Consider the following 19,829-nt stretch of genomic DNA (forward strand, 5'->3'; position numbering starts at 1 on the left):
TCTTACGTGAACAGCCTGAATCATTAAACAAAGAATGAGCCAGGCTTAACATCAGCAGAGAATCAGTGTTAAAGGCTTTGAGTTTTGGGTGTCTAAGGGAATTCCCTCTCCCCAACTGGGACCAGTCAACCAGACCAGTTCAACCGCTGGACCTGTCTGGATGGATCAACAGACAGCCACCCATCCCCATGCAGTATATCTATGCCTCCACCTTCACCGGGAGAGAAAACACACAACTGAACCAGGCGGGGCCGCGGCCCCGCAAGTGCTGCAGCAGCTCCACCACTTCCTCAGCTAATGGGAACTATTGATTTACTTGACACAATGGGAATTTATGAAGCCGCCTCTCAAGTGTGAGAAGAGTATCAAAGCCCACGGCTCAAAACAAACAGGCAGAGATTCAGCCTGACACAGTCCCAAGGAGAGGAGAGCATAGTGTTGTTCAGCCACAATTCCACAGCGAGGAGGAAAGGCTTGGTTCAGTTCACATTCTGGAGAGTAGTCTAAAGTCTACTGTACCATATAGACCAAGATACACCTTATATTTTGGCAAAGGATGGGGTATGCTTTTGAGGCATTTAGAAGTTATATACTTCAAAAAATCAATAGTTAATACCACAGATTGCACCTTTACCCACACAGACCCATACAGAGACACCAGAGAAAGGCCCAAAACGTTTAGTGTAGCCTAATAGTCCTTCCTAACAGTCTATGGAAATAATTCACTAGTTTCAAGTTTTATGACTCCTATGTACAGGATACACATGGTATACATTACACAGTCCAGAGAAATGCTTACTTGCAGGTTCCTTCTCATCAATGCAACAACAATAGTAAATATTAAAAAGATAAGAATACAAACAAAGTAAATGGCTCGGTAAAACAGAATAAACCTTTAGCATAAGTATATTACAGGAAGGCACAATTTATAGTCCAGTATTTACACGTATTTTGGGGAAGTGGGGATTAGGGGGCAGTGTTTCACAGTAATAATAATAGTCTGTTGTAGTCAGGTGTGTGTGTGTGTGTGTGTGTGTGTGTGTGTGTGTGTGTGTGTGTGTGTGTGTGTGTGTGTGTGTGTGTGTGTGTGTGTGTGTGTGTGTGTGTGTGTGTGTGTGTGTGTGTGTGTGTTAATGTTCAGACAACTACAGCTATTCAGTAACTATTGTAAATTTAGAGCTCACAATATTAGTTGACAATACATTCAATGGTGCTTGCATTCACAAAGAGAATAAAGTGGACAGTTTCATCCATGACATTTGGCTTGATTAAGCGAATATTTATTATCCAGATAGTTTGTCACCAAAAGGATCATTACCATCATAATGGCATCCACTCTCTCTTTTGGGGTGTGATTGTGTACGCCTGTATCCTGATTCGGTGTGTGATTATTTATGCCTGTATCCTAAACAGACACACTCAGTCCGTCCTGTCAGCCTGAATCGTGATAATGTGTTTACAGAAAGCCTTTGATAACCAAGCAATGTCATCCGCTGCTAGAGTAACAAGACATATATGTATTTGACTCAAATGGTTCTAATTAGAAGATATGCATGAGTCACTGGTTACATCCCAAATGGCACCCTATTTCCTATATAGTGCACTAGTTTTAATCAGAGGCCTATACTATTTAGGAAATAGCAAGTAATTTGGGACTCAACCACCGTTATGGATAAAAAATGATCTATTAATAACTGAAAGGCCTATGATCTAAAATGGGTTCTGGTGTTTATTATTTGGACGCAGTAATCAAAGGTTCAGAAGAATGTATGAATTAAGTGATACTGCACTTTAAGCCGTTTTTTTGAGGATATATTGTCACGGGTGTTGTTAGGTCCGAGATGAAGTCCATTCAGAAAGTATTCAGACCCCTTGACTTTTCCCACATTTTTTACATTACAGCCTTATTCTAAAATGGATTTTTTTTAAATAAATAAAGATCCACAATACACCATAATGAAAAGCAAAAACAGGTTTAAATAAATCTTTGCAAATGTATGAAAAATAAAAAAGTATTAAGACCCTTTACTCAGTACTTTGTTGAAGCACCTTTGGCAGCGATTACAACCTTGAGTCTTGGGTATGACGTTACAAGCTTGGCACACCTGTATTTGGGGAGTTTCTCCCATTCTTCTCTGCAGATCCTCTCAAGCTCTGTCAGGTTGGATGGGGAGCGTCGCAGCACAGCTATTTCCAGGTCTTTCCAGAGATGTTCGATTGGGTTCAAGTCCGGGCTCTGGCTGGGTTACTCAAGGATATTAAGAGACTTGTCCCGAAGTCACTCCTGCATTGTCTTGGCTGTGTGCTTAGGATCGTTGTCCTGTTGGAAAGTCCTGAGCGCTCTGGACCAGGTTTTCATCAAGGATCTCTCTGTACTTTGTTCTGTTCCTTTTTCCATCGATCCTACTGCTGAAAAACATCCCACAGCTTTATGCTGCCACCACCATGCTTCACCGTAAGGATGGTGCCAAGTTTCTTTCAGACACCCCGGCAGTCTTGCAATCTAAGCTAGATGCCCTCAATCTCACACAAATCATCAAGGAACTCACCAGGTACAACCCTAAATCCGTAAACATGGGCACCCTAATAGACATCATCCTGACCAACTTGCCCTCCAAATATACCTCTCAGCGATCACTGCCTCATTGCCTGTATCCACCACGGGCCCACGGTTAAACGACCACCCCTCATCACTGTCAAACGCTCCCTAAACCACTTCTGCGAGCAGGCCTTTCTAATCGACCTGGCCAGGGTATCCTGGATGGATATTGACCTCATCCCGTCAGTTGAGGATGCCTGGTCATTCTTTAAAAGTAACTTCCTCACCATCTTAGATAAGCATGCTCCGTTCAAAAAATGCAGAACTAAGAACAGATATAGCCCTTGGTTCACTCCAGACCTGACTGCCCTCGACCAGCACAAATACATCCTGTGGCGGACTGCAATAGCATTGAATAGCCCCCGCGATATGCAACTGTTCAGGGAAGTCAGGAACCAATACACGCAGTCAGTCAGGAAAGCAAAGGCTAGCTTTTTTTAAGCAGAAATTTGCATCCTGAAGCTCAAACTCCAAAAAGTTCTGGGACACTGTAAAGTCCATGGAGAACAAGAGCACCTCCTCCGCCCACTGCACTGAGGCTAGGTAACACGGTCACCACCGATAAATCCATGATAATCGAAAACTTCAAAAAGTATTTCTCAACGGCTGGCCATGCCTTCCTCCTGGCTACTCCAACCTCGGCCAATAGCTCCGCCCCCCCTCCCCCCGCAGCTACTCGCCCAAGCCTAACCCAGCTTCTCCTTTACCCAAATCCAGATAGCAGATGTTCTGAAAGAGCTGCAAAACCTGGACCCATACAAATCAGCTGGGCTTGACAATCTGGACCCTCTATTTCTGAAACTATCCGCCGCCATTGTCGCAACCCCTATTACCAGCCTGTTGAACCTCTCTTTCATATCGTCTGATATCCCCAAGGATTGGAAAGCTGCCGCGGTCATCCCCCTCTTCAAAGGGGGGAGACACCCTGGACCCTAACTGTTACAGACCTATAAAGCCAAGTTAACAAACAGATCACCGACCATCTCGAATCCCACCGTACCTTCTCCACTGTGCAATCCGGTTTCCGAGCCGGCCACAACTCAGCCTCGCTCAAGGTACTAAGTGATATCATAACCGCCATCGATAAAAGACTCTGTCAATCACCATATTCTTATCGGCAGACTCAGTAACCTCGGTTTTTCTAATGACTGCCTTGCCTGATTCACCAACTACTTTGCAGACAGAATTCAGTGTGTCAAATCGGAGGGCTTGTTGTCCGGTCCTCTGGCAGTCTCTATGGGGGTGCCACAGGGTACAATTCTCGGGCCGACTCTTTTCTCTGTATATATCAATGATGTTGCTCTTGCTGCGGGAGATTCCCTGATCCACCTCTACGCAGACGACACCATTCTGTATACTTCTGGCCCTTCCTTGGACACTTTGCTATCTAACCTCCAAACGAGCTTCAATGCCATACAACACTCCTTCCGTGGCCTCCAACTGCTCTTAAACGCTAGTAAAACCAAATGCATGCTTTTCAACCGTTCGCTGCCTGCACCTGCACGCCCGACTAGCATCACCACCCTGGATGGTTCCGACCTAGAATATGTGGACAACTATAAGTACCTAGAAGTCTGGTTAGACTGTAAACTCTCCTTCCAGACTCATATCAAACATCTCCAATCTAAAATTGAATCTAGAGTCGGCTTTCTATTTCGCAACAAACCTCATTTGGCCGCCTTTCCTTCCAGTTCTCTGCTGCCTGTGACTGGAACGAATTGCAAAAATCGCTGAAATTGCCTGGTGTGTTCCTTGTTCTTCATGATGCTCTCTGCGCTTTTAACGGACCTCTGAGACTATCACAGTGTAGGTGCATTTATACGGAGACCTGATTACACACAGGTGGATTATATTTATCATCATTTGTCATTTAGGTCAACATTGGATCATTCAGAGATCCTCACTGAACTTCTGGAGAGAGTTTGCTGCACTGAAAGTAAAGGGGCTGAATAATTTTGCACGCCCAATTTTTCAGTTTTTGATATGTTAAAAATGTTTGAAATATCCAATAAATGTCGTTCCACTTCATGATTGTGTCCCAATTGTTGTTGATTCTTCACAAAAAAAATCCAGTTTTATATCTTTATGTTTTAAGCCTGAAATGTGGCAAAAGGTCGCAAAGTTCAAGGGGGCCGAATACTTTCGCAAGGCACTGTATATTGACAGGTGTGCAGTTTCCAAATCATGTCCAATCAATTGAACTGACCACAAGTGGACTCCAATCAAGATTAAACATCTCAAGGATGATCAATGGAAACAGGATGCACCCGAGCTCAATTTCGAGTCTCATAGCAAAGGGTCTGAAAATGTATGTAAATGTCTTTGTCATTATGGGGTATTGTGTAAAGACTGAATAGGGGGGATTTTGTAAATGCAGTTTCGAAAAAGGCTGTAACGTAACAAAATGTGGAAAAAGTCAACGGGTCTGAATACTTTCCGAAAGCACTGCATGTCCTACAAACACCAGTTTCGAGGGCATTATCACTTTTATACAAAGGGTTACCAACATATTCAAATACCAATTGACCCATTTTCATTACAAACGTTATTTTGATGAAATTATTCATCCTATTTCATTCTTCCACAAGATATAGTCCCGACACAAATCTAGGGTTGCTACCAAGCCAGCTGGTTGTTTGTTCTATCGGTTTGGTTGCTTGAGAAGCGACCCAGTTGTTCGTTCTGAATGTTCCATTGCCATACTGGCTGGCAACGTTCTTATCCTTTGCTTGCTAGCTAGCCAACTAGCAAGCAAGCGATGTACTGGGATGTACACTACAGCCCAGTACATCACTGGGGCCAAGCTTCCTGCAATCCAGGACCTACAATACCAGTCAAAAGAAACGACAGACCATCATTACTTTAAGACATGAAGGTCAGTCAATCCGGAAAATGTCAAGAACTTTGAATGTTTCTTCAAGTGCAATCGCAAAAACCATCAAGCGCTATGATGAAACTGAGGATCGCCACAGAAAAGGAAGACCCAGTCTGCTTTAGAGGATAAGTTCATCAGAGTTACTAGCCTCAGAAATTAAAGAGTTCAAGTAACAGACACATCTCAACATCAACTGTTCAGAGGAGACTGAGTGAATCAGGCCTTCATGATTGAAATTGCTGCAAAGAAACCACCAATAATAAGAAGAGACTTGCTTGGGCAAAGAAACACGATGGACATTAGACAGGTGAAAATCAGTCCTTTGGTCTGATTAGTCCAAATTTGAGATTTTTGGTTCGAACTGCCATGTCCTTGTGAGACCCAGAGTAAGTGAACGGATGAGTGGTTCCCACTAAGAAGCATGGATTAGGAGTAGTGATTAGGAGTGGTTCCCACTGTGAATTATGGAGGAGGAGGAGGTGTGATGGTGCTTTGCTGGTGACACTGTCTGTGATTTATTTAGAATTTAAGGCACACTTAACCAGCATGGCTACCACAGCATTCTGCAGCAATACGCCATCCTTTTGTACGAAGAAGGAGATTGATGAAGTGCTGCATCAGATGACCTGGCCTCCACAATCACCCGACCTCAACCCAATTGAGATGGTTTTGGATGAGTGAGACTGCAGAGTGAAGGAAAAGCAATTAACAAGTGCTCAGCATATGTGGGAACTCCTTCAAGACTGTTGGAAAAGCATTCCAGGTGAAGCTGGTTGAGAGAATAACAAGGGTGTGCAAAGCTGTCATCAAGGCAAAGGGTGGCATCTTTGAAAAATCCCAGAATTTGGGACAGCAGCATAGCCTAGTGGTTAGAGCGTTGGACTAGTAACCGGAAGGTTGCGAGTTCAAACCCCCGAGCTGACAAGGTACAAAGGTACAAATCTGTCGTTCTGCCCCTGAACAGGCAGTTAACCCACTGTTCCCAGGCAGTCATTGAAAATAAGAATATGTTCTTAACTGACTTGCCTGGTTAAATAAAGGTTAAAAAATAAATAAATAAAATTGTTTAATACTGTTTTGGTTACTACATTATTCCATGTATTATTTCATAGTTTTGATGTCTTCACTATTATTCTACAATGTAGAAATGTACAATAAATAAAAACCTTTGAATGAGTAGGTGTGTCCAAACTTTTGACTGGTACTGTATATACCAGGCGGTGTCAGAGAAAGGCCCAAAAAATGATCAAAGACTCGAGTCACCCAAGTCATAGACTGTTCTCTCTGCTACCGCACGGCAAGCGGTACAGGAGCACTAAGTCCAGGTCCAAAAGGCTCATTAACAGCTTCTACCCTTATGCCATAAGCCTGCCGAACAATTAATCAAATGGCAACCTGGACTATATACTTTGACACCCCCCCCTTTATTTTTACACTGCTGCTACTCACTGTTTATTATCTATGCTTAGTCACTTTACCCCTACCTACATGTAAAAATGACCTCAACTAACCTTTACCCCCGCACATTGACTCTGTACCGGTACCCCCTGTTATTAGCCTCGTTATTGTTATTTTATTGTGTTACTTTTGATTAGATTTTTTACTTTAGTTTATTTACTAAATAGTTGCTTAACTCTATTTTCTTAAAAGTGCATTGTTGGTTAAGGGCTTGTAAGTAACCTGCTGTGAGTAACCTTACAATATGCGCCGAACCTGCTGTGTTCGGGGGATATGACAAATCAAATTTGATTTGAACTATGGACAGAATAAAGTAGCAGCATTTGCATTTATTTGAGCTGTTTTCTAGTGACATTTATTTGGATACATCCATAACAATGAGCTAATGAGGCGCGATTTCACCTGCGTAGGACACTGTTGTTCAGAGAGGAGCTAGCCAAAAACACAGCTAACACAATCACTTCAAACTGAAGCTGGAAAGACTGCAAACTTGCTACACTTAATTTCATTTGACCTTTTTTCAATTGACCTTTTTTGTATATATGATACCAAAATGATACCAGCTGATTCATGATTTTGACTGGCTGAGAAACGCCGCCTGCCTGTCTGTCTCGTCCCGACTCCCAACACATTCATTACAATGGGACAGCTGAAGATTGAATTTGAATATTGAAACAATGTTGCAAATATCGGAGACAGACAGCAAGGTTTATACAAATCTCTGCTGTTGAAAATGAAATGTTAATCTAAAAGAAATGTGAGATAATGTCTAGATACTTTTTATAGTAGAGATCACGTTTATAAAGTGCCTGGCTGGGCTGATGAGACAGTAGATTGCGCAGTCAAATGGAACAGAGTAAATAGATATTTTAACATCATAAATTTAGCCGGTGGTAACTTGTGGAATAGACACCGGCTGGAATGCGGTTTTAACCAATCAGAATTCAGGATTAGACCCACCCGTTGTATAACAGAATAATAGAACATGCCTCGAACTTTTTTTTCTCTTCTATGGAAAAATAACAAAAACAGCCTGATTACACACACAACGATGGCAATAGTGACGTAAAGTTGTAGCAATGTTCTCAAATTTGACTAGCCAGATACATGCTCTGAGAGCAAGCCCCGAATTTCACTTACCAAAATAATAAAAGTCCAAACCGAGTGGACACGTATTCTCTCAATGAGTTAACACTAAGAAGCATGACTAAAAAAACACACAACCCTCTCACCCCTCACCCCAAACCTTCCCATGCCCACTATCCAAAAAACAGACGAGAATAAATGAAACGGCTGTGATGGGTAGATTTACTGATGAAAAAAAAGGTGTAGAGAGAACATTGGGAGTGATAAAAGAGGAGAGGGAACGAGTGACAGTTGGGTTAAGACAGAAGTCATGTTCAATAGCAGGTAGCAACATCAAACGCTTGAGTTCACAGGGAACCTATGCAACCTTGTCTAGCAGGAGGATTTTCTGTTGTGTGGAGGAGATTATATCTGTTCAAACCGCTGACACGGCCTCATTTGCTGCCCGTAGTGTTAGAGGGGGGATTAAACGATATAAACTTTGAAGCTTTAAACAATACCTTTCAAAATTAAATGGATTAAGGGAGGGATGTCTGATGGGGATTTCCCTGGGCTTTGTTAGTTTTAAACTTCTCTCCTTTTTAAGGAGAAAGGAGGAGAAGGGGAAAAAAAGGGGTATGAGGTTTCTCAGGCATTCATGTGACGGTTTTAATGAGTTCTCTCTCTCACGTTGAGGAGGAGGCCAGGGCCAGTGGCCACAGAGGAGCTGTTTCTGTGTATGTCCCAAATGGCACCCTATTCCCTACACAGTGCACTACTTTTGACCAGAGCACCTATGGGTCCTGGTCAAAAGTAGTGCGCTATATAGGGAATAGGGTGCCATTCGGGACGCACACAGTGAACACTATAGCAGACAGATGGCCTCATAAACATCATATCTGCTCTGTTTAGATACACTCACACCAATCCACCCAATACTGAGAGGAAAGGACTCAATAACCAAAGCATTGCCGCCAGACTCATCTACTTGGCTGGTTCTGGCAAGCTGTGCAGTGCTGTTCATGCCTGTTGAAAGTGGCATATTTCCATTTACTACTGTGTTTGTTGCCCCCTTCATGACAATATGCATGAGCTGTTCATTCACCTGTTTTGAATATGTGATGTACACCTAGATGTAGAGATTGCATTGGTAGCTATGCTATTTTTGTAAAAATAAAATAGTATGGATGTTGGCTTTTATTAAATGTGATGATTACCATATACTCTAGAGCTTACTATATATAAATAGTTTGGGTGTATATGCATGATACAAGCAGTTGCTATGATTATGATTGGGCATGCTCAGATTGCACCCTGTCATTTTTGGTTGAGATGGAATCCCCCCAAAATATAGGCCAATCAAACTTTGTCGCTACCGCTTTGCTTTAGTCAGACACGTGACCAATCACATGAAAGAGAAGTCAGTGTCAAACTTCTCTCCAAACGGAGGACAGGCTCTTCTCTCTCTGCCGAGTGAGCAGACATCAGTACGCTTAAATCTGGAGAAATGTCAAGCGTCGCACACATCAGGATGAAACACCTCTCATTACCTTTCTTTAAAAACATAATATGAATATCTGGCTCCGTAAGTCGTACAGAGTACATGGCAAGCATGGATCAGGCAGAACAGGGTATATACCAAGGACCTCTCACTAGCTAGCTATAGTACAAAGCAACCCAAACTCAATTGATTTATCATTATCAATTAAACAGAACATTGTCCTGATTTAAAGTACTTTTGACTTTTAAATATGTGTGTTGTCCAATATATATTCTGCCGTTTTAAAATTCTTCCAGCAATGTGTGTGTTCTCCAGCTAAATAATGTGTAATCTATCAGGGCGTTAGAGTGTTGCTACATTGCTACTGTGTTGCAGCTGAGCTAAACTATATGGCTGACCAGAAGTGGGGATGTGGTTCTTAGTCCTAGCTAGGCCCATAACCAATAAGCAAATTCTCTGCAACGTCTAACAACATTAATAACAACTGGGCCTGAACTGTTCCACTGGCTAGAAGGAAGGGATATGGCTTTCCCATTCCAAAGAAAGCAATAACATAATAAAATACACCTAGATATAGCCAGGGATACATAGTAAGCAAACAGAAACCTGTCTAATCAAACCAAATGGGTGGTCAGAGACACTGAGCAACTTGAACGCACTGACCCTGACATCACTGGGATTCCCTCTTGTCATTTCTCAAGGTCCACCTATCTAAGCTGTGCATACACACATACTGAAACACACAGACACTCACACTCACACGCACATACACACCCCCCACCCCCACACACCGAGAGACAAACACACAAACGTAACATGAATATTCAGTCATGGTTGTCAATTGCACCTTTCTTGCGTGGATCAAGGAGTGGCCTTGCACCAGGGGTCCTACACCAGTCATTAACATGGGACTGCCACTCCATCAGCCCAGCCTCAAAATAAATCAAAGGGTCGGCCGGGGAAGAAAAGAGGCTAATATTTCCTCAATAACCCCAGAGAGGCTCCATGGAGAGATGCAAATTGCCTCCCAGGAGACCCAAGGGGGATGTGGAGGAGAAGGGAAGCTGGCTGGGAGGCACCGCACTGGGGAAGCTAATGAGTATAATGGTAAATGTATACAAGGAGAGGTGGAGGAGAGTAGAAGAAAGCCCTCTCTATTCATACCAATTAATATAATCTTATCAATGGAGGTACACCGTGGCGAGGTGGGGTGGGCTGGCATATATGGTCTAACCCTTAGCCACTGATCACAGGCGAGGGTTCGACACAGACACACTCCCCACATCCACCTCCTGAGCATGTGTATTATTCAACACAGCCTGTCAGGCCTGGGGGGGGGGGGGGGGGGTTAAGGAGATTTCTCTTTTTAACTCCCCTCTCCTCTCCAGATCAAAACAAATCAGATCAAATCAAAGAGGTTCACAAATGTTCCTTTTTTTTTTTTAGGAGTGAATGATCCCCCATTGTTCTGAGATCTTATCTTTTATAGTACGGGATGTGGCAACATTACAACTGTACTAAATACCACTGTAAGTGGTCTTCTTGCACCTGTAATCTGTGCTTTTGAATGTAGATGAATGAATTATATACAGGGGTTTATGGCAGCTATTGCTAATACGTGGTATGACGATGTAACTTCATGTATTATTATGCTGCTTTAAGAGTGATTGCATCATTGTGTACACATACAGAAAAAAAAACATCCACAGAATAAGGATTTTGTGAAAAATGATTTGATCTTCCATTCCTTTTATTTATTTATTTATTTCATTCGTTTGTTTGTTCGTTATTTTCTTCTCACTAACTTTCTCTTTTATTAACCGAAGCCGCGGGATTCATTTCAAGTTGACTTTTCAAAGACTCCCACTCTGCTGTTCCCCAGGCAGTGTTTTCATCAACAGCATTAGGTTTACACACAATGCAAACCTGATCTTGAAGCCCTCAACACATTTTCAACTCTGACGACTCAGCTTATTAGTTTATTACCGTTAAATCACTATCAAAGTCAAACATGAGTGAGTCTTTCGAAACTGTAACAGAGCTTGTTCAAAATATTTTCCTCTCTCAAACAATTCAGTTTATTACTATCAATCATTAACGTCAACCCAGTTGAACATGCGTATCTGTAAGACACACACCCTTCATCAGTTTCTGTTTACATACTACATGTCTTTTCATATCTCTGCATCTTTACTTCAATAGAGTAGGCTATAAGCAATAAAGCAGAGATTTACCAAACTGTCAATTACCTCAAGTCATCAGATAACTGAGTACTGGTATTAACTAACATTAATCAATGACTGTTGTACTCACATGGGCGCACTAGACAGATTTGTATCGTGAGAGGTATATCACCCTAACCTGATCACATGTATGTGGACCTCTTCCAATACCAACCGAGACCAACAGATGGCCCTGCTGCAGCCTTCCTGTCCTGTACAACACCGGTGGACTGGACACAGCACTTCACCCGGCAGAGACTCCACACACTATGAAACACGAGAAGACTGAACTGTGAGTCAGCAAGGTACTGTGTACTTCATTCTGTCACGCCCTGGTCGAAGTATTTTGTGTTTTTCTTCATGTATTTGGTCAGGCCAGGGTGTGACATGGGTTTTTGTATGTGGTGTGTTGCTTAGTGGGATTGTAGCTTAGTGGGGTGTTCTAGGAGAGTCTATGGCTGTCTGAAGTGGTTCTCAATCAGAGGCAGGTGTTTATCGTTGCCTCTGATTGGGAACTATATTTAGGCAGCCATATTCTTTGGTTGTATTGTGGGTGATTGTCCTGAGTGTCTTGATGTCCTTGTGCTGTTTTAGTTGACACAAGTATAGGCTGTTTTCGGTTTTAGTTTCGTTTATTGTTTTGGAGTGTTTGTTTATTCGCGTTTACGTTGTTTGAATAAACATGGATCGCAATCGACACGCTGCAGTTTGGTTCGACTCTCCTTCACCACATGAAAACCGTGACACATTCTATATAAGCGGTAAAGAATAACTGTACCAATGGAGGAAAACAACATCTATTTTTACTCCTATCTTCATACTATCACATATTAAGTCCAACGATCTGAGTAGGATGCTGTCATTTACCAGATGACAGTCCTTCAATGCAATTTTATTAGAATGTATAATAGAACCTCCCTGCATTCAGAATGAGGTTTCCAGCAGTTTAGTACAGCAGCATTAGTATGGACAGCTGACTGTGTGGACGTCTTACCCCTCTTAAGAAGTGAATACTCAAATCAGAACAGGACTTAGTTTAAGGGAGCATTTGCACTGCCCTAAAAAGGGCAAAAAAATCCTTCAAAAACATAAAATGAAATAAAGTCCCTGATCTATCCTTCTGAAGGTCATTTATAAATATAGATGAACAGAACGTGTCCAGAAGGAGCTGATTGGACGAGGATTTGTCTCCCTGAGATGGTTGAGAGGAGAGAAAGGAAGGTTAATCACGATGAAACTACCCATAGGTATAACGGTAGGCTTAAAATGCCATACTTCATTCAGTGTACCCATATAAACCTTAGCATCAGCATAATTGTAGCTAACCTGTGTACCCCTATACTCAAATCTCTAAAATATCACATCAAACTAAAGAATAAATGGACAATTTAATGAGGAGTACCACAACCTTGATAGATATCACAACCAGCTGCCTTGTTACTAATGTAGTGGCAAACTTCTGCCTTCATCCTTTCAATCAATACAGACAGAGGATTTACATTTTTGGTTAATTGGCGCTCAATGAGTGAATAGCTTCTACATCAATAGAATATTCTTGCGGCCTTGGTCGGATCGATCCTGGAATCTGCCCAAGCATTTACAAACATGTATTTTCCAACTTAGCCTTCTTGTCTGTGGTCTAGCATGTGGTTACGTTTGGATTACATTTTGTGGTCACATCATTTTGTGGATTATATTATTGCTACAGAATGGAAATACGAATGATTGAAAAATCACTAAATGTACCTGTAAATATTATGTGCATTCAACATACTGAAGATCTATCTATTTCAGTCATTACTAAAACATTGTATACAGTTAACACCTTAGAAAGAGTTTAATTTTGTATGGAAAACAAGGAAGTGTCCATCAGTTTTCTCTGAAATATTGAGAAGGAACAAAATGGATCGTCTTGTAAGGACTGCCTTCACTGTTGTCAGACAAATACCTGTCTTAAAATGATAGACTGCAATGACAAATCAAAAATATTCATGAATCACTTATTATTAGGTGCTTTCTGTAATGCTTCCTTATGCTATCGGCCATTGTTCATCTAGGCTTGTGATTAAACTCCTCTGAATAAGGGGTTCAAGCATTAGTGATCATAGTGTGCCCCTTAGTGGTGGGAACGCTCTGTAACCTGACAGAGCTGTTGGAGGACAACAGCCCGAGAGGCTGGATTTGTAGAAACACTTCAACAGGCCTGTGTTACTGGAGTGGCCAGTGAGGTTAGGGGTCAAAACCCCAGCAGACCTTCTAGGGGCCAGGGCCCTCTCTCTACACATGATACACTATGTAGTCCCGGTGGGGGACCAACAGGGAACATTGTGAATGTTGAGGACATCACGTTACCTGGGATATAGATCAAACATACCATAAAATAAAATATAATATTCATTTCAATATTACTTCAATATTACTAGATCACACACAGAGCCTTCAGAAAGTATGCATACCCCTTGACCGATTCCACATTGTGTTGCGATACAGCCTGAATTTAAAATGGATGAACCTTTTACTGCAGCGTGCTAAATCAGAGTATTTCTTGTTAGTCTTTAACAAATCTATTTTGAAACAAAAGTATTCACCTCACACATATGGTTATGGGCTTAAAAAAAGAAGACACCTGTACCATGTCAGATATAGAGATGAAATGTATTCAATTTTGAGTTTGCATCCCAATATTACACTTTATATACATTACAGAAGACTGAAATATAACAAGGATGATTTTGTTAAATAATGATTACTAATTTGGAATTTCTGAAGAATATTTTTAACATTCCACCAGTAGAGGGCGATTTGGTAATTTGACTCCAGGAAATGGATATATAGAGATTTTTTCTCTCTCATCCATTTATAAACAATACCATAATGACAAAGTGAGAAAAAATGTTTTTAGAAATCTTTTCAAATTGATTGAAACTGAAATACCTAATTTACATAAGTATTCACACCCTGAGTCAATACATGTTAGAATCACTTTTGGCAGTGATCAAAGCTGTGAGTCTTTATGGGTAAGTCTTCTAAGAGCTTTGCACACCTGGATTGTACAATATTTGCCCATTACTGTTTTCAAAATTCTGAAGTCCTGTCAAATTGGCTGTTGATCATTGCTAGACAACCATTTTCAGGTTTTGCCATAGATTTTCAAGCCGATTTTAGTCAAAACTGTAACTAGGCCACTCGGGAACATTCAATGTCATCTTGGTAAGCAACTCCAGTGTATATTTGGCCTTGTGTTCTCGGTTATTGTCCTGCTGAAAGGTGAATTTGTCTCCCAGTGTCTGTTGGAAAGCAGACTGAACCAGGTTTTCCTTCGGGATTTTGCCTGTGCTTAGCTCTATTCCATTTATTTTTATCCTAAAAAAACTCCCTACTCCATGCCAATGACAACCATACCCATAACATGATGCAGGCAACACCATACTTGATGTGTTGTGTTGGATTTGCCACAAACATAACACTTTGTATTCAGGAAATAAAGTTAATTTCTTTGCCAAATGTTTTGCAGTTTTACTTAGGTGCCTTATTGCAGACATGACATGTTTTGGAATATTTTTTATTCTGTACACGCTTCCTTCTTTTCACTCTCTCATTTAGGTTAGTATTGTGGAGTAACGACAATGTTGTTGATCCATCCTCAGTTTATTCCTATCACAGCCGTTAAACTTTGTAACGGTTTTAAATCCCTGAGTGGTTCCCTTCCTCTCTGGCAACTGAGTTAGGAAGGACACCTGTATCTTTGTAGTGACTGGGTGTATTGGTACACCATCCAAAGTGTAATTAATAACAGCACCATGCTCAAAGGGCTATTCAATGTCTGGTTTTTGTTTTTTTGCCATTGGAAAACCTCCCTGGTCTTTGTGGTTGAATCTGTGTTTGATATTCACTGCACGACTGAGGGACCTTACAGATAATTGTATTTGTGTGTTACAGAGATGAGGTAGTCATTCAACAATCATGTTAAACACTATTGTTGCACACAGTAAGTCCACGTAACTTATTGTGTGACTTTTTCAGCACATTTTTTACTCCTGAATTATTATTATTACTTGCAATAGACTCGAGACATTTCATTTTTCATTTTGAATTAGTTTGTAAACATTTCTGAAAACATAATTCCACTTTGACATGATAGGGTATTATTTTGTGTTGGCCAGTTTTTCTTCAATTTAATAAATGTTAAATTCAGGCTGTAATAAATCTAACCCAGCTATATTATAAAGAACTGTTCATACATCTGAGCTACAGCTTCAGGCATTATGGCAGTATGTTTGGAGAGAGAGAACTGTGCCTCATAATTATCACATCTCGACAAAACGCATTCACATTATTGTGTGTTCAAATCCCTTTCCTTCATATAAATATTACCTGAAAATATTATCAATCATGCATAACTTGTTCAATTTTAAATTGAATCTACATTTATACAGGTATGCAAAGTTATGGTTAATACTTAGTTCAGCACAAAATACAATCATATACAGTACCAGTCAAAAGTCTGACCACAACAACTCATTCAAGGGTTTTTCTTTATTTGTACTATTGTCTACATTGTAGAATAATACAGAAGACATCAAAACAATGAAATAACACATATGGAATCATGTAGTAACCAAAAAAAGTGTTAAACAAATCAAAATATTTGAGATTCTTCAAAGTAGCCACCCTTTGCCTTGATGACAGATTTGCACACTTAGCATCAACCAGCTTCACCTGGAATACTTTTCCAACAGTCTTGAAGGAGTTCCCACATATGCTGAGCACATGTTGGCTGCTTTTCTCCAACTCATACCAACCCATCTCAATTGGGTTGAGATCGGGCGATTGTGGAGGCCAGGTCATCTGATGTAGCACTCCATCACTTACACAGCCTGGGGGTGTGTTGGCTCATTGTCCTGTTGAAAAACAAATGATAGTCCCACTATGCGCAAACCAGATAGGATGGCGTATTGCTGCAGAATGCTGGGGTAGCCATGCTGGTTAAGTGTTCCTTGAATTCTAAATAAATCACAGACAGTGTCACCAGCAAAGTACCTCCACACCATCACACCTCCTCCTCCTTGCTTCACGGTGGGAACCATACATGCGTCATCCATTCACCTACTCTGCATCTCGCAAATACACGGCGGTTGGAACCAAACATCTCCAATTTGGAGACCAAAGGATAGATTTCCACCAGTCTAATGTCTATTGCTCGTGTTTCTTGGACCAAGCAAATCTCTTCTTCTTATTGGTGTCCTTTAGTAATGGTTTCTTTGCAGCAATTCGACCATGAAAGAAAGCCTAATTTATGCAATCCCCTCTGAACAGTTGATTTTGAGATGTGTCTGTTACTTGAACTCTGTGAAGCATTTATTGGGGCTGCAATTTGAGGCTGGTAACACTAATGAATGTATCCTCTGCAACAGGCAGTCCTCATGAGAGCCAGTTTCATCACAGCACTTGATGGTTTTTGAGACTGCACTTGAAGAAACTTTCACAGTTTTTGACATTTTCCCAGATTGACTGACCTTGTCTTAAAGTAATGATGGACTGTCATTTCTCTTCGCTTATTTGAGCTGTTCTTGCCATAATATGGACTTGGTTTTTACCAAAATGGCTATCTTCTACCAACCCTACCTTGTCACATCACAACTGACTGGCTGAAATGAATTAAGAAGGAAATAAATTCCACAATTAACTTTTACCAAAGACCAATGTTAATTGAAATGCATTCCAGGTGATTACCTCATGAAGCTGGTTGAGAGAATGCCAAGAGTGTGCAAAGCTGTCATCAAGTCAAAGGGTAGTAATTGAAGAATCTCAAATATAAAATATATTTTCATTTGTTTAACACTATTTTGGTTACTACATGACTCTATATTGGTTATTTCATAGTTTTGATGTCTTCATCGTTTAAAATGTAGAAAAGAGTAAAAAATAAATGAAAAACCCCTGGAATAGGTAGGTGTGTCCAAACTTTTGACTGGTACTGTAAATTTTACTAATGGGCAATTCCATGCCAGCAGGAGCGGAAAATATTTATGATATCTCAGATTGTTCAGGCAATTCTAACATTGAAACTTCATTGGGAGGAAGTATGATTGACATGCTATTTACATTAGTATCACAATCCATTTTATAGAAAATTATGATGACAATCATGGACGGTAGATAGGCTAGCGGTTAAAGAGGCCAGCCAGAAATCGGAGGGTTGCAAGTGAGCTGGCAAACAAAGGGTTGCTAATATCAAATACTAGATGCCAGTGCCTGACGTTGTGCCCTTGATCAAGGACCTTAACCCCCCCACAACAACAACTCCCCGGGCACCCAGTGTGCCAGCACCACTCCAAAAACCTGTATATGTATGTGTCATTCAGAGAGGTTGAGTTAAGAGAGGAAGTCAAATTGTGATTGGACCTTGTGTGCAATTGATTAACAAAAGTTAGTTTGATGTTCATCATGATGAAAGTGGCCATTTTAGGCCCTTTTTAGACCTATACATGCCTCCTGTGGTACCTTATGATCCGTTGATGATAATAACAACATTGTGTTGTCGTTATAGTCATTATAGTGTGCTCTCAGTGGTGTCATGCACCCATTCATTTAGAAGAGGTATGAAGTACATTAGGATGGAAGGGGGTGGTGTGCCCCCTTCTGGAAGTTAGACAATTTTGCATTGTTCAAACACCTGAAACAGCTTTTTCCTGAAATATAAACCCATAATCATTATCCCTAATTCTATATACAAAAATATGTATATTTTTCTGCATAGGTAATCTTAGTTAAGATAGTTAAACAAGCTACTCTAACTTGACTGATAGTCTGAAATGGCTTGGTTGCTAGTGATGAGGTTGGAAGATAGGGAACCAATCTAGCTGGCTAGCTAAAGTCAACTTCATAAAAATTGATTGGTGACTAGTATTACAGAGAAACAATCCACACATGTTTTAATTATTCATCAAGAAGGAATCAATAGGCTACACAGCTTGATCAAATTAATTTACGAACTTACCTCCGGCAGCTAAAATACATTATTGGCAGCTCAAATCAAATGCTGTGTAAGTCACAATACGCTGTGTGTGTTCTCTTTCGCCACCGACAATACTGCACACACTAGAGTAGCCTTGTCCAGTCAGTGTTCCAGGGGGCATGTGCCTGTGTGCCCAATGTGGGCATGACGCCACTGTCTGATCTAACATGTGGAGTATGTCTAGATTCTGAAATACACATTTTCACATGAATTTATTCAACATTAAAAATATTAACATGAATATCTCAAACCAGCCCTTTTAGATTGTGTTCATTTTAATACATATTGCTTGGAACAATAAAAAAAGGAAAATAAAATAGTAAATAAAATAAAATAGTACAAATACATTTAAAACATTCTGGGACACTGTAAAGTCCATGGAGAATAAGAGCACCTCCTCCCAGCTGCCCACTGCACTGAGGCTGGGAAACACTGTCACCACCGATAAATCCAATATAATTGAGAATTTCAATAAGCATTTTTCTACAGCTGGCCATGCTTTCCACCTGGCTACCCCTACTCCGATCAACAGCCCTCCCCCCCACAGCAACTCACCCAAGCCTCCCCCATTTCTCCTTCACCCAAATCCAGATAGCTGATGTTCTGAAAGAGCTGCAAAATCTGGACCCTACAAATCAGCCAGGCAAGACAATCTGGTCCCTCTCTTTCTAAAATGATCTGCCGAAATTGTTGCAACCCCAATTACAAGCCTCTTCAAAGGGGGAGACACTCTAGACGCAAACTGCAACAAACCTATCTATCCTACCCTGACTTTCTAAGGTCTTCGAAAAGCCAAGTTAACCAACCGATTACCGACCATTTCAAATAATAATATATGCCATTTAGCAGACGCTTTTATCCAAAGCGACTTACAGTCACGTGTGCATACATTCTACGTATGGGTGGTCCCGGGGATCGAACCCACTACCCTGGCGCTACAAGCGCCATGCTCTACCAACTGAGCTACAGAAGGACCACAAATCCCATTGTACCTTCTCCGCTATGTAATCTGGTTTCAGAGCTGGTCATGGGTGCACCTCAGCCACGCCCAAGGTCCTAAACGATATCATAACCGCAATCGATAAGAGACA

At 41.0% G+C, this 19,829-nt stretch overlaps 1 protein-coding gene across 8 annotated transcripts in view; it reads right to left on the reverse strand.

Moving 5' to 3' along the window:
* The window catches only part of LOC124037892 (zinc finger protein 644-like), a 44,363-nt gene that overhangs the window by 18,361 nt on the left and 6,173 nt on the right, over positions 1 to 19,829 (reverse strand). For 3 of the 8 annotated variants that reach the window (XM_046353097.1, XM_046353098.1, XM_046353096.1), the window contains one exon: positions 11,896 to 11,987. The exons of 3 other annotated variants lie outside the window; for them this stretch is intronic. In XM_046353097.1, the coding sequence (XP_046209053.1) occupies positions 11,896 to 11,987 (92 nt within the window). Of the gene's footprint in view, positions 1 to 11,859; positions 11,988 to 19,829 lie in introns of all 8 variants that reach the window. 2 more of the 8 variants (XM_046353101.1, XM_046353103.1) reach the window with 1 other exon arrangement.

This window comes from Oncorhynchus gorbuscha, linkage group LG06 (genome assembly GCF_021184085.1).
Source record: "Oncorhynchus gorbuscha isolate QuinsamMale2020 ecotype Even-year linkage group LG06, OgorEven_v1.0, whole genome shotgun sequence".
NCBI classification, from domain to species: Eukaryota; Metazoa; Chordata; class Actinopteri; order Salmoniformes; family Salmonidae; genus Oncorhynchus; species Oncorhynchus gorbuscha.